The sequence below is a fragment of the Bombina bombina genome, chromosome 1 (genome assembly GCF_027579735.1).
Source record: "Bombina bombina isolate aBomBom1 chromosome 1, aBomBom1.pri, whole genome shotgun sequence".
Classification (NCBI taxonomy): Eukaryota; Metazoa; Chordata; class Amphibia; order Anura; family Bombinatoridae; genus Bombina; species Bombina bombina.
In genome coordinates, this window is record NC_069499.1 from 1,008,086,540 (window position 1) to 1,008,102,836 (window position 16,297).

The 16,297-nt window shown below is 36.3% G+C and overlaps 1 protein-coding gene across 1 annotated transcript in view; it reads right to left on the minus strand.

Annotated features, from left to right (window-relative positions):
- Positions 1–16,297, minus strand: part of PIGU (phosphatidylinositol glycan anchor biosynthesis class U) — a 54,593-nt gene that overhangs the window by 16,527 nt on the left and 21,769 nt on the right. The window contains exons 8-11 of the mRNA XM_053713395.1: positions 12,810–12,964; positions 11,848–11,991; positions 2,211–2,335; positions 161–303 (exon numbers count right to left, since the gene is read on the minus strand). Of these exons, the coding sequence (XP_053569370.1) occupies positions 161–303; positions 2,211–2,335; positions 11,848–11,991; positions 12,810–12,964 (567 nt within the window). The remainder of the gene's footprint in view (positions 1–160; positions 304–2,210; positions 2,336–11,847; positions 11,992–12,809; positions 12,965–16,297) is intronic.

Genomic DNA, 16,297 nt, shown 5'->3' on the forward strand with positions numbered 1-16,297 from the left:
ACAAAAATAATGTAAAAAAAGTGTACCCTTTAGAAACACAAATCCCGGTTTAAAACACATTTTTAGTATTGGTTTATAATTGTGAGTACATTCATAATTAAAGTAATATAATATTCAAGGTGGAAGGCCATTATATTAGAGCTAAGAGGTTAAGACTCACCTGTCCTACGTTAAAAGAGAGTGTAATGGCATAATAGAAATTGGAGTTGGCACTTCCTGCATAAATCCACAAATGCCAGAGAACTGGGAAGAGCAGGGAGCACACGATCAGCATACAAGACACGATGAAGATGTTACGCAGAACTATTGAGAGAAAATAATGCAAATTAAAATTAAAAAAAGTCAAAGATGAAAAGCCATCTGTTAATTATATCTAGTAGCATAAATCAAAATATATATACTGCAAGGTTTTCACTATTTTTCTATTTTTTTTAAGAGTGCAATGCTACAATAATTCTAGAATAGCAACCGATTGGCTATAACAAGAGAGACCGGGAACGTGAATCCCACCAGGATTATCAAGGGATGCATCATTAACTGCTCTGAAGTAGGGAAATCCTGCAACAAGATGTCAAAAATTAAATATTTTTAAATTTACATCTTTTGTATTTGGACCGTTTTGCAACACAGTGTTAATTTGTAGATATATGCTATGCATACATAAAATGATATGCCATTTAACTAGTGGGGGATGCAAAACTGTTGCTTATGTCCAAAAAAGAAAACAAATAAAGCATAAAACGGTAAACATTTTCATTTAAGTTTTGGTAATACAGGCAGTCCCCGGGTTACGTACAAGATAGGGACTTTAGGTTTGTTCTTAAGTTGAATTTGTATGTAAGTTGGAACAGGCACTTTTTTTTAGGTGAAACTCTAGTCAAACATTTTTTTTTTGTTTTGGATAGCATAGGATAAAGTTTATTTTGCTATCTGTGCCCCTGTTCAGAAAATTTCACATCACTTTCTGTCCTTGTGACTATTGGATTTTCAGTATTTTGGTTTATCCTGGAAAGAAGGATTGTCGATAAAGCTCTATTTTCTCTGTATGTAAGTACGAGTTGTACTTAAGTCGGATGTCTGTAACCCGAGGACTGCCTGTAATCAAAAAAACAAATTACAATAACTAGTCTACAAGCGAACGGTAATCTTTTACATTATATGGACTTATTTCCTATAAAAATAGGATTCCCTAGGCTTCTATAGTTTGTCCTTAAAGGGACAGTATACACCAATTTTCATATAACTGCATGTAATAGACACTACTATAAAGAATAAGATGCACAGATACTGATATAAAAATCCAGTATAAAACTGTTTAAAAACTTACTTAGAAGCTTTCAGTTTAGCTCTGTTTAAACGGTTACTGGAAAATCCACTGCAAGTGGGAAATATCAGACACTCCCCCCTCCCCCTTCCTTTTCATATGAAAAGACCCTTTACACAAACAGAAGCAAGCTAGAGTAGGTATACGTCGGTATTCTAAAACTTTGGGGCTTCGTTAGGAGTGTGAAAATCAGAGCAATGTTATTTAAAAATAAGCAAAACTATCCATGTAAAAAAACAAAAAAAAAAAACTTTATGGGCTATATAAATAGTTAATCTACAAAACATTTATGCAAAGAAAAAACACGAGTGTATAATGTCCCTTTAACTCATGTTTGGGAAAAATGCTTTTCACTAGACACAAATATTAGAACACCAAGCTTAAAGGGATAGTAAAGTCCAAATTAAACTTCCATGATTCAGATAGTGTAACTTTTTAAATTTACTTTTATCTTCAAATTTGCTTTGTTCTCTTGTTATTCTAAGTTGAATGCTAAACCTAGGTAGGTTAATATGCTAATTTTAAAGCTCCTGAAGGCCACCTCTTATCTGAATGCATTTGACAGTTCTTCACAGCTAGAGGGCGTTAGTTTGTGTGTTTCATATAGATAACATTGTTCTCACGCATGTGCAGTTATTTAAGAGTCAGCACTAATTGCCTGAAATGCAAGTCTGTCAAAAGATCTGAGAGATAAAGAGGCAGCCAGCAGAAGCTTAGATACAAAGTAATTACAGAGGTAAAAAGGATGTTTCTATAACAGTATTGGTTATGCAAACCTGGGGAATGGTAAATAAAGTGATTATGTATCTTTTTAAACAAAAACATTTTTGGTGTCAACTGTCCCTTTAATCAAGCTATATGTCCTTGCAGGACAGGACATACATACATCTAGACAAGTGAGCCCACATGGGCAGCAGGGCCATATAGAGAGCCACATCTCCCACAGTCGGGTAAGATTTAAAGATGGAGATGAGAGCGAGCTGTATGAAAATCAGAAACATAGGATGTTCCCTGCAAAGAGACACAAAAGGTGGTTATTAATAGAAGTTTTTATACATTTTACTGCATTGTTATCTCTCTAATGACAAGACAATGCACAGATAGCAAGAGGGTACTATTCCTATGTAGCCATGGCTCAACATTGACACTTCTCAAAACTTCACTTCTGCAAATTACTTTCACAAATAACTATCTGGGAAGAGGAGCTGGAAAGCCAAGTAAAATAAGAAACCATGTGCAGATATTTGTTATGCAATGGTCCAACTTCCTTGACTGCATTGTACTGTGCTGGCACTACAGGATGCTGGGGAAAATATGTAACTGGTAAGCACATATGCAGTGATATTAAAGGGACACTCAATCAAAATTAAACTTTCATTATTCAGATAGAGCATGCCATTTTAAACAACTTTACAATTTACTTCCATTAAGTAAATGTGCACAGTCTTTTTATATTTAAACTTTTTGAGTCACCAGCTCCTACTGAGCATGTGCAAGACTAAGTGTGTATGCATTTGTGAATGGCTGATTGCTATCACATGGTACGTGTATGCATTTGTGATTGGCTGATGGCTGTCACATGGTACAGGGGGAGTGGAAAAAGACATAACTTAAAATTGTCAGAAAAAAATCTACTACTCATTTGAAGTTCAAACTAAGTGCTATTGCATTGTCCTGTTATCTTGCATTTGTTGATTATGCAAATCTACAGTGTTGACTGGTCCTTTAAGAGCTGCATGAGAGCTGTCATTTTCTGTGCTACTGTTAAAGGGCTTTGCTTTTGTGAACATGATGGTTTATCAAGAGTGGCTCTGACACTTCAATAGCTATTGTATTTATGGGTCAGTTGGGTGATTATACAGTAGAACTCTTTAAAGCATTGATTGCCATTCATGTCTGTTTCTGGGACTTTAATGCCATTTGCACGATTCCTAAACCCAGTATTATAGTAACAAAGATCACTTCTGGTCCTGAGTAGAAACTGCTGCTGACCTAATCAGCAGCGATAGAGCACTGCTGGACCAGTGGCACTTTACCTATGCGTTTAATCCCTTTGTGGGGGGGGGGGGGTTTAAACCCATAGCATTGCTCTTAAAAATTAAAGCAAGTCATTTTTCTACTATAATGGACTTTTAATTACCTGAATTTTATTCACGATTTGGTTATGTTAAACTGATAGTCAAGGAAAAGCTGCTGTAACAAACTCACATTGGTTAGTATTTTGCTAGCTTAGAATTATTCTCCCAGAGGTCTCAATATAATGGAATATCGGGTACAAAGGCGCTCCGTAATTTTTATGATCATGCATGAGACATGATTAAGGGACATGGATTGGCTTGAAAAATTTTTGTTAATACGTTGACCCATGTAAGTAAGGAGCAGACAAAAAATTTATTAGCAAAAATGCTTCTAGTAAAAGTTATAGCTGTTTCAAGAGAGTACTTAAGTATGCTCAGTGTAACAGCATTGTAAACACAGCGCTTGCTCAGAGTGTAAAGATCTTGTATCATCTGGTAATGACTCATCATTGCTGCATGATATAAACCTCACTCACTCTGAGAAGCTGCAGTATGTACAATGCTGATGTACCGAGAATAATTTACTAAGCATTCTTCTCTGCATGTGCAGCAAACACTAAAGCAGTGATAACTGTTATTAAAAGCATTTTGGGCAATATATGTATATAGGAAATATGTTTCTATACAATGTAACTGATCTATGTGCATTTCAAGAAGAATCTGTGGTTGAATCCATTTTTATTTGCACATTTGTGATCCTGCCTTAGCCAAGAATTCAAAAAAGAAAGCACAAAACCAGCACTGTGTTTTGTTAATAAAGGAATATAAAAAGGTATAGGTGACCTTGGTGCTACCCCTAGTTAATTAGACTTCTAATAAGGGTAGGGGATTGAGCAGGGACAGATAGAGGGGTTTGTAGCACTCTTATTCCTTATAAAGTAATGCCATGTATCGAAACCATGGATAAAGTAATATTATAGGGTAATAAAAACAAAAGTTTAATTGGTTAATTTAAAAAACAAATACAGACCACACAGCCCACTACACACGAGACTGTGTAAAGATAGATAATGATATAAAAACAACTTATATGAGCTAAGCCTAAAGCACGCACCAAAGCCCTGTGGTATATGCTCCCCTGTATTCCTGGCCAATAACTGGATACGTTGGCTTCAGGTGACAGGAGCACAACCCCAAGGCAGAGAATTGGTGCGCAAGGCTGAATACTAAAAACAGATAGTATCCCTGAGTTACAAGGGATCTCGTGGGTTCAAAGACCCCAAACAAACGCGTTTTCGGCCGTGGAGCCGGCCTTTCTCAATGTTTACTGCAAAAGTTTTCAAGCCGAGTGACCGAGAGCGGCTTCTTTTTAAGTCCTACCCATGTTCCCATTAGCCAAACCAGGCCCGGTACAGAACACACCTCTGTTGTTCGCCAATAGTATCATCTATAAGGGGCGTTATGTTGCATATGCGGTTGACGTGTCACTCCAATACACGGTTCATGATTGGTTAAACATGTGAACCAGTCGTTGCTTCATTGGTGTACGAGTTAAACACCTTCTTGCATACACACCCCTTGTTTTTGAGTGCACCGTTATGCCAGTGAGAGTGCGCATAGGACCCCATCGTAAATAGTAAGCTGTCAAAATTAATGATACGGGTCTCAGATCAACATTATCAGATTTGATCCTTAAAGGTATAATTTCTTGGGCTTGTATCAATCTTCCTAAGTATAAAAAGCAAGATCCCGCTTATATAGTGATAAGGTTCGGCAAGTTCAAGAAAACTTTTTCTGATGCATATCAAAAGCATCAAGTCACAGTTTCCAACTATATACCGAAATATCTAAGTGCTATGTCCTCAAAACAGATAATAATGTGCGACTAGGTGAAACATGAAAAATGTCCTTAACTCCCATTGCTTGGTGCCAACAGGAGGATTAAGAATTCTTAGGATAGTATCGCAGTGACACGTTTGTCTTGTCTGTAAACAAGTTATGACATTTTTTAAAATGTTGTCCACTACCCCAGGTTACAGATGAATTCTTCGATCATATTATTTACATGTTTTCACGCTAAGATGATGATCTTTTATGTGACTCTTATAACACATTTAGAAAGGAAATGAATGAGTGAGGTGTGGTGTGTGTTAGAATTGCATTAATTCTCTATTCTGATTGTGTGGAATACCCAGGTATGCATAAATAAATTCCAAACATCATTGGACATATATAGTAGCTTTATAATGACATGTGTTATGCCCCACCAGATAGAGAATAGACACATCCCCTTCACTCATAAAGGCTAACCTAAATTGTATATAAAGTCAACTGACCATGACATAGACATTACTATTCTTACAGGAGGCCGAATACTTATAGAGGGAGAGCATGCTCTACAAAGGTAGACAATCAGGATATGCTAAAAGTAAATAAAACATGGGTGGACATACAAAAGGAAATAACGATACATTCACGAATGTGCACCTATTGAATTATTTTTTAGTGTGTATATTAATACTATAGTGGAATACAGTATAGCACCTGATCACATTGTGCCTACTAATTCACTATAAAGAGCATCCATGTAACTTGGGTGTTCAGAAAATAATAACACTAATAAAAAGAGGGACTAATCAACTGTATTTTAGATCACACAGGTATAGTTGTATCAACATTTCGTAAGCCTGTGTTTTGAGATACTGAGAGATTATCCCTATTCTGGGTGCACATATTTCTAGGGTGTACTTATTAATCGTCATTAATATGTTAAATAATAAGAGTGGTATTGTCAATTTTCTAGATATTTCACAGATTCCAGAAAAATTGGTACCTTATCTTCAAATATATATTAACATATTACAAGTACACCCAGAAATTATTGTATTCGTTCATACCAAATGGCATTACAGTATTAAGTCTGAAAATCCATTTGGCTTCCTTTTTAAGAAGTGTGTCCTCGGTGTTCCCACCTCTAATTCCTACTTTAATGGTTTCGAGTGCCCAACATTTAAATCTTTGGGTTTTACCATTATGATGTTCTAAAAAGTGTTTAGCTACACTGGTAATCTTCTTACCATTTTCAACATCTCGAGCTGCCAACCTGATATTACTGAGGTGCTCAGTCATCCTAGTGCCTATGCTTCTATTGGTCATCCCCACGTATAATTTATCACATTCACAAGATAGGCAATAAACCACATTCATGGTTTTACAATTAATATGACTGTTAATATACCACCTTTTACCAAATCTATCCAATACATATTTCTTCTTTTGCATGTGTATACATATGCTACAATGTCCACATGCTATTGATCCTTTATATAATGGTGCCTTTTTAGCGTTACGATTAAAATGGCTAGTGGTAAGGCAGTCCCTAAGATTGTTAGCCCTTCTGTACGTGAAGAGAGGTTTATCAGGAATTATAGTGTGTAGTACCTCATCGCTTTTAAGGATGTGCCAATGTTTACTGATTATACTAGACACTGTTTGGCTTTGGCTCGTGTAGGTAGATATAAACCTGAGTGGGTTAGATGGTTTAGTCTCATTTGGTTGAAGAAGTTCACTTCGGTCTTTACTAAGTGCTCTATTATAGGCCTTTGCCAGTGCTTTCTTAGAATACCCCCTCTGTAATAATCTCGTTTTTAATTCCTTAGCCACTACCTTAAAGGAGTCTATATCTGAGCAATTACGTCGCATCCTCAGATACTCTCCATATGGTAAGCTCCGGATCGTATTGGGATGGTGGAAACTGTCAGCCCTTAGAATATTATTAGTTGATGTAGGTTTTCTATAGGTTTTAGTCATAGGTTTTCAGACTTAATACTGTAATGCCATTTGGTATGAACGAATACAATAATTTCTGGGTGTACTTGTAATATGTTAATATATATTTGAAGATAAGGTACCAATTTTTCTGGAATCTGTGAAATATCTAGAAAATTGACAATACCACTCCTATTATTTAACATATTAATGACGATTAATAAGTACACCCTAGAAATATGTGCACCCAGAATAGGGATAATCTCTCAGTATCTCAAGACACAGGCTTACGAAATGTTGATACAACTATACCTGTGTGATCTAAAATACAGTTGATTAGTCCCTCTTTTTATTAGTGTTATTATTTTCTGAACACCCAAGTTACATGGATGCTCTTTATAGTGAATTAGTAGGCACAATGTGATCAGGTGCTATACTGTATTCCACTATAGTATTAATATACACACTAAAAAATAATTCAATAGGTGCACATTCGTGAATGTATCGTTATTTCCTTTTGTATGTCCACCCATGTTTTATTTACTTTTAGCATATCCCGATTGTCTACCTTTGTAGAGCATGCTCTCCCTCTATAAATATTCGGCCTCCTGTAAGAATAGTAATGTCTATGTCATGGTCAGTTGACTTTATATACAATTTAGGTTAGCCTTTATGAGTGAAGGGGATGTGTCTATTCTCTATCTGGTGGGGCATAACACATGTCATTATAAAGCTACTATATATGTCCAATGATGTTTGGAATTTATTTATGCATACCTGGGTATTCCACACAATCAGAATAGAGAATTAATGCAATTCTAACACACACCACACCTCACTCATTCATTTCCTTTCTAAATGTGTTATAAGAGTCACATAAAACATCATCATCATCTTAGAAGAATTCATCTGTAACCTGGGGTAGTGGACAACATTTTAAAAAACGTCATAACTTGTTTACAGACAAGACAAACGTGTCACTGCGATACTATCCTAAGAATTCTTAATCCTCCTGTTGGCACCAAGCAATGGGAGTTAAGGACATTTTTCATGTTTCACCTAGTCGCACATTATTATCTGTTTTGAGGACATAGCACTTAGATATTTCGGTATATAGTTGGAAACTGTGACTTGATGCTTTTGATATGCATCAGAAAAAGTTTTCTTGAACTTGCCGAACCTTATCACTATATAAGCGGGATCTTGCTTTTTATACTTAGGAAGATTGATACAAGCCCAAGAAATTATACCTTTAAGGATCAAATCTGATAATGTTGATCTGAGACCCGTATCATTAATTTTGACAGCTTACTATTTACGATGGGGTCCTATGCGCACTCTCACTGGCATAACGGTGCACTCAAAAACAAGGGGTGTGTATGCAAGAAGGTGTTTAACTCGTACACCAATGAAGCAACGACCGGTTCACATGTTTAACCAATCATGAACCGTGTATTGGAGTTACACGTCAACCGTATATGCAACATAACGCCCCTTATAGATGATACTATTGGCGAACAACAGAGGTGTGTTCTGTACCGGGCCTGGATTGGCTAATGGGAACATGGGTAGGACTTAAAAAGAAGCCGCTCTCGGTCACTCGGCTTGAAAACTTTTGCAGTAAACATTGAGAAAGGCCGGCTCCACGGCCGAAACGCGTTTGTTTGGGGTCTTTGAACCCACGAGATCCCTTGTAACTCAGGGATACTATCTGTTTTTAGTATTCAGCCTTGCGCACCAATTCTCTGCCTTGGGGTTGTGCTCCTGTCACCTGAAGCCAACGTATCCAGTTATTGGCCAGGAATACAGGGGAGCATATACCACAGGGCTTTGGTGCGTGCTTTAGGCTTAGCTCATATAAGTTGTTTTTATATCATTATCTATCTTTACACATTCTCGTGTGTAGTGGGCTGTGTGGTCTGTATTTGTTTTTTAAATTAACCAATTAAACTTTTGTTTTTATTACCCTATAATATTACTTTATCCATGGTTTCGATACATGGCATTATTTTATAAGGAATAAGAGTGCTACAAACCCCTCTATCTGTCCCTGCTCAAACCCCTACCCTTATTAGTTAGCCAAGAATTCAACAGCTTGGGGCTACTGTCCTACTATACTAATGTTCTTTGAGTGCCGATACTTTTCTATGGCCCTCTTTTTAAAAGTTACATGTTTATTGTACATTTGCAGACGACTAGTGACCCAAGTTGGATACTTTTTCTTTCTTTACTCTAATTAACTTCTAGTGTTTGTTAAAGGGTCAGTCTACTCAAAATTAAACTTTCACGATTCAGATAGAATATTCAATTTTAAACAACTTTCCAATTTACTTTTATCATCAAATTTACTTTGTTCTCTTGGTATTCTTTGTTGAAAGCTAAACCTTGGCAGGCTCATGTGCTAATTTCTAAGCCTTTGAAGGCTGCCTCTAATCTCAATGCATTTTCATTTTTTTACAGCTAGACGGTGCTTATTCATGTGTGCCATATAGATAACACTGTGCTCACTTTCATGGAGTTATTTGTGAGTCAACACTGACTAGATACAATCCAAGTCTATCAAAAAAACTGAAATATGGGGGCAGTCTGCAGATGCTTAGATACAAGGTAATCACAGAGGTTAAAAAGTATATTGATATAAACGTGTTGGTTATGCAAAACTGGGGAATGGGTAATAAAGAGATTTTTTTTAATCTTTTTAAACAATACAAATTCTGAAGTAGACTGTCCCTTTAAGTACACTCTTATAGGTTTTCTGGAATGGATAGGAAAATATCCGAGTATTGTAAAAGTATACTTTTTCAAATAGAATAAAAGTACACATTAAAAACAAGCTTTCAAGAGTGTTTTTCTCTTCCTCAAATATGAGGCAATATACTTAACAGTTATAAAGGAAATTTAGGTTGCTGGTCTCATGAAGTAAGAAAACTGACTTTTGTAATTTTGTCAATAAAGAATAGAATAGTCCAAAAAGTTCCAAACACTCAATGTTCTGCTCTCATTATTTGGCATGTCCATCCGTTTGTCTCATAATGCTGTATCCATTATGATGTTTCCCATGAAGTCACAATCTCAGGTATCAATTTTGAGATAGAATCAAATAGTGTTGCTTCACTTCAGTTGTTTAAATGAATGTCTTAACTTTGTAGCCACTTTAATATACACAACCTCCTTTATGGTCTATATACATACTATTTTCCAAAAAATAAGGGATCATTATGCCAAAGAAAAAAATTTGGATTTTATAAGTGACATTGTTAAAGGGACAGTATACACTCATTTTCATATAACTGCATGTAATAGACACTACTATAAAGAATAAGATGCACAGATACTGATATAAAAATCCAGTATAAAACTGTTTAAAAACGTACTTAGAAGCTTTCAGTTTAGCTCTGTTGAAAAGGTAGCTGGAAAGCCCACTGCAAGTGGGAAATAAGACCCCCCCCCTTCCTTTGCATATGAAAAGACCCTTTACACAAACAGCAGCAAGCTGGAGAAGGTAGCTGACAGTATTCACATAAAACTTTGGGGCTTGGTTAGGAGTCTGAAAATCAGAGCAATGTTATTTAAAAATAAGCAAAACTATACATTTATTTTTTTAAAAAACAACTTTATGGGCTATATAAATAGATCATCTAGAAAACATTTATGCAAAGAAAAAATGTGTATAATGTCCCTTTAAGAACAAATTGAAAGAGTCTATTATCAAACAACCAGACTGAATTACTGGTTTTAAAAAGAGCATGTAAATCTACCCAAGATAATTGTCTTATTGAGTGTCAAGCCTGATTAAAGGGACAGTCTAGTATAAATTAAACTTTCATTATTCAGATAGGACTTTTAATTTTAATCAACTTTCCAATTTACTTTTATCATCAAATTTGCTTTTTTCTCTTGGTATTCTTAGTTTAAACTAAACATAGGTAGACTCATATGCTAATTTCTAAGCCTTTGAGGGCTGCCTCTTATCACAGGCTTTTTAAATCTCTTTTCAACACAAAGACAGAAAGTACACGTGGGCCATATAGATAACACTGTGTTCAGGCACAGGGAGTTATTTAAAGGTCCAGTCAACACATAAGATTTGCATAATCAACAAATGCAAGATAACAAGACAATGCAATAGCACTTAGTCTGAACTTCAAATGAGTAGTAGACTTTTTTATAACAAATTTGAAAGTTCTGTATATTTCCTCTCCCCTTGTACCATGTGATAGCAATCAGCCAATTACAATTACTAAATTTAAGACAATAGATAATAAACAGTCACAGTCATGTGATCAGGGGGCTGGAAGAAGGTTCCTAGATACAAGGTAATCACAGAGGTAAAAAGTATATTAATATAACTGTTGGTTATGCAAAATTGGGGAATGGGTAATAAAGGGATTAACTATCTTTTAAAACAATAACAATTCTATGGTGGACTGTCCCTTTAAGATAGTGGAATTATACCCAGCAAATTTATAGTCAGAGCTCATTAACCTTTGTTCTCCTGGCTCAGGCAGAACATGAAATAATATCTAGGTGAAGCTATGTTATGAGAAACAGGACTATATGAATAATGAAGACCGCTACTGTGCCTTTATATATCTCAAGCTAAAATGTGTGGTCTATTATGGGGAAAGTGAAAACACTAAGTATCTGCAATGTTCCAAAATAAAATTGGTAGCGTGTGTGTGCACGATATATAACGTTTCTAGACAACACATGTATTTTCAGTCATTAAATAATTACTTTAGTTTGATTGTCAATGGCACCGTGTAGAAGAACGCATTGATCTGGAACACGCAGACAAAGAACAAGCTAAAGTGTTCAAACATCTCAGCAAAGAAATACCAGAACAGACCAATATTTGGTGTCAGGTCCGGAACAGAGAGTCTGAAAACAGAAAAGTGGAGGGTAACAATTAGAAAATAAGCAACATAATTCCAACCAATTCTTAAGTAAGTGACTGCAAGGAAAACTCTTAATTTTTAGAGTTAAATTACAGTAAAAGGGGGGAAAATAAAGCATATTGCAAAGCCGTTTTACAACATACAATTATACATTTTTGTTCACCGTCCCTTTAAACATTTTAGGCAAATTCAGTTCTTTGTTATTAAAGGGACAGTAAACACCAATTTTCATTTAACTGCATGCAATAGACACTACTATAAAGAATAATATGCACAGATACCGATATAAAAATCCAGTATAAGACCTTTTTTTAAAAAATAAAAAAAACTTAAACGCTCTCAATTTAGCACTGTTAATAAGGTTAGACTGGGACACCCACTAAAAGAAGCTGAGAGCAGACCCTCCCCTTCATATGAAAAGATCCTTTATACAAACAGAAACAATCTGAAGTCTGTAGACATCAGTATACATCTAAAACGTTGGGGCTTGGTTAGAAGTTCAAAAATCAGCACAATGTTATTTAAAAATAAGCAAACCTATCCATTTTTACAAACACACACCCAGGTTGGCTAGATACATGAATTATCTACAAAACATTCATACAATTAAAAATCTAGTGTACAATGTCCCATTAAGGAATCTAACTACATAAGTATACCAATCTATTTATAAAAAGAAAATTCACATTATAAGAAGTTGCATTTAGAAAGAATAATGACATTGCTGTGAAATATATGGATACAAGTTTGTTCAGACAGTACTGTGATAACACTAATAAATAAAAATAAACGATGACTCACATAAAGCCATATATTGAGTGGATGAAGTCCCAAGAGTTCAGCAGGAAAAAGGAGTGACATATGAGAACACCCAGACAGCCCAGGTACATAAAGGCATATTGACAAGAGAACAGCCAGAATCCAGAACTCTGCAGTTTCACTGGGATAAACTCCCTCTTTGGACAAACACAGATATTAGTACACTTTACTCCTTGAGACATCCCATATTAAACAAGTTACTACTGTCCTTGCCTCAGAAGGGCCTAATTCCTAAAAGTAGCATAAAGCACAAAGTAACTGAAATCCATACTTACATAGGCATGCTATAGTTTGTGTGCTAATCTTATAAATCTAAAGGAAAATAGTATTTTGAAGGATTTTGTTCCTATCAACAGATTACTCTTAACACTATACACTGTAATTATTCTACTTAAAAGGAACATACAAGTACAAAAATAAGACTCTAGTTTTATGGAATCTTATTATTATGACACTATTGCTTGTATATAACTATGTGCGAAAAGATTATTAAACTTGTACCAGAGCAGCAATACAGCACTGGGTGCTAGCTGAATACATCTGGTGAGAATGGGCATATAAGTGTAGCCACCAATCATCAGCTAGCTCCCAGTAGGTATGATTTTCAACAGAACAAAGTCAACTTAAAAAAAAGTAAAGTGAAAATCCTCAGCATGCTCTATCAAATCTCTGAAAGTTTAATTCTGACTTGTGTCCCTTTAAAAGGGACAGTAAATAGTTTAATTACAAGACATTTCTGTTGTGTTAGAATATTCTGTTGAATAACATATCAGCCAAGTCTTCATGTTTTTAAAACAAAATATCCTTTTTACTGCAATTACTTTTTAATAACCAAGCTCCACCCACTACCTTATTTGGAGGAGCCAATCAGGGTTTTAGTCTTCAGACAAGGCTAGCCACTGTCGTAAAATTAGTATAAAGTGAATTGTTTTGCAGTGGTTATCAGTTAAATTCAGTTAGGGACAGACAAATAGCAGGTTTAGCCTTGAGAAGTCAGCAGTTGCATTTCAAGGTCTGAGAATATAGAAATTGCTAAATTTTCAAAGCTAAATTACATGAAAAGTAGGCAAATTAAGTAATGAAAATATATTGCAATGTTGTTTCTTTGAGTATAACTAAACATGTATATACAAATCATGGGCCCGATCCGATATGCAGCATCGCCCGCAAAAACAGGCGACACCAAATTTTGAGCGGGTTTGGTATCACATATACGGCATAACCTAGAAGTTCGCTCGTATCTTTGACCCTTCGGCCGTAGTTTTTTGGCCCATAGAGTGATATACCAAACCCGAGCAGTTTGGTATGCAATATACAGCGTAAGGACTTACGTGGCGAAAATGGAGAAATCTTACTCCATTTTCACCTCGCCACAAAATGCAGGCGTAGTGAGCCTTACGCTGAGTATTGGAGCCCCGTAACTCCCTAAACTACCTGCAAAATAAAACCTAACACCTAACGCATGCGCAATGTCTATCTACCTGTCAACCGCAATCCCCCACCGCAATCTTTAATAAAGTGCTTATCCCCTAAACCGTCGCTCCCGGACCCTGCCGCCAGCTATATTAAATGTCTAACCCTCTAATCTGACCCCCCTACACCGCCGCCAGCTACATTAAAATGATAACCCCCGTAACTCCCTAAACTACCTGCAAAATAAAACCTAACACCTAACGCATGCGCAATGTCTATCTACCTGTCAACCGCAATCCCCCACCGCAATCTTTAATAAAGTGCTTATCCCCTAAACCATCGCTCCCGGACCCTGCCGCCAGCTATATTAAATGTCTAACCCTCTAATCTGACCCCCCTACACCGCCGCCAGCTACATTAAAATGATAACCCCCTAATGTGAGCCCCTACCCCGCCGCCAGCTACATTAAAATGATAACCACCTAATATGAGCCCCCTACACCGCCGCCAGCTACATTAAAATAATAACCCCCTAATGTGAGCCCCCTACCCCGCCGCCACCTACATTAACTCTATGAACCCCTAATATGATCCCCCTACACCGCCGCCAGCTACATTAAATGTCTAACCCCCAATGTGATCCCCCTACACCGCCGCCACCTATATTAAATTTATTAATCCCTAATCTAATCCCCCTACACCGCCGCCACCTATATTAAATTTATTAACACCCAATCTAATCCCCCTACACCACCGCCACCTATATTAAAATTATTAACCCCAATCTAATCCCCCTACACCGCCGCCACCTATATTAAATATATTAACCACTAAACCTAAGTCTAACCCTAACACCCCTAACTTAATTATTATTAAAATAAATCTAAATAATATTAATAATATTAACTAAATTATTCCTATTTAAATCTAAATACTTACCTATAAAATAAACCCTAAGATAGCTACAATATAATTAATAATTACATTGTAGCTATTTTAGGGTTTATATTTATTTTACAGGTAACTTGGTATTTATTTTAACTAGGTACAATAGCTATTAAATAGTTAATAACTATTTAATAGCTACCTTGTTAAAATAATTACCAAATTACCTGTAAAATAAATCCTAACCTAAGTTACCATTACACCTACCCTATCAATAAACTACAATTATCTAAACTAAAATATAATTAAATACACTAAACTATATTACAAAAAAACCCCCAAAAAACACTAAATTACAAAAAATAAAAAAAAGATTACAAGAATTTTAAGCTAATTACACCTAATCTAAGCCCCCTAATAAAATAACAAAGCCCCCCAAAATAAAAAAATGTCCCTACCCTAAACAATTACAAAAGTAATCAGCTCTATTACCAGCCCTTAAAAGGGTCTTTTGTGGGGCATTGCCCCAAAGTAATCAGCTCTTTTACCTGAAGATAAAAAGAACCCCCTCCCCCATTACAACCCACCACTCACACACCCCTACTCTAAAACCCACCCAATCCCCCCTTAAAAAAAAACCTAAGTCTAACCCCCAAGTGGTCCTTACCTGTCCTGAAGACCGGCAGAGAAGGTCCTGTTCCAGGCGGTGACCTCTTCTTCTTCCAGGAACCAGCCGGCGCGAAGCGGAGGAGTTGAAGACCGATGACCGCGGAGCTGAAGAACGTCCTCTCTGGAACTGAAGATCGGCGACGCTGGAACTGAAGACCGGAGCCATGGAGCGTGGAGGATCCTTTTCATATGATCGCCGCCGTACACTGAATAGGAATTCAAGGTACGCGATTAAAAATGGGGTCCCTTGAATTCCTATTGGCTGATTTGAGCCTTCAAATTCAAATCAGCAAATCAGATGAGAGCTACTTTAATTCTATTGGCTGATTTGAATAGCCAATAGAATAAGAGCTACTGTAATTCTATTGGCTGATCATCCGATTGGCTGATTTGAATTTGAAGGCTCAAATCAGCCAATAGGAATTCAAGGGACGTCATTTTTAATCGCATACTTTGAATTCCTATTCAGTGTACGGCGGCGATCGTATGAAGAGGATCCTCCA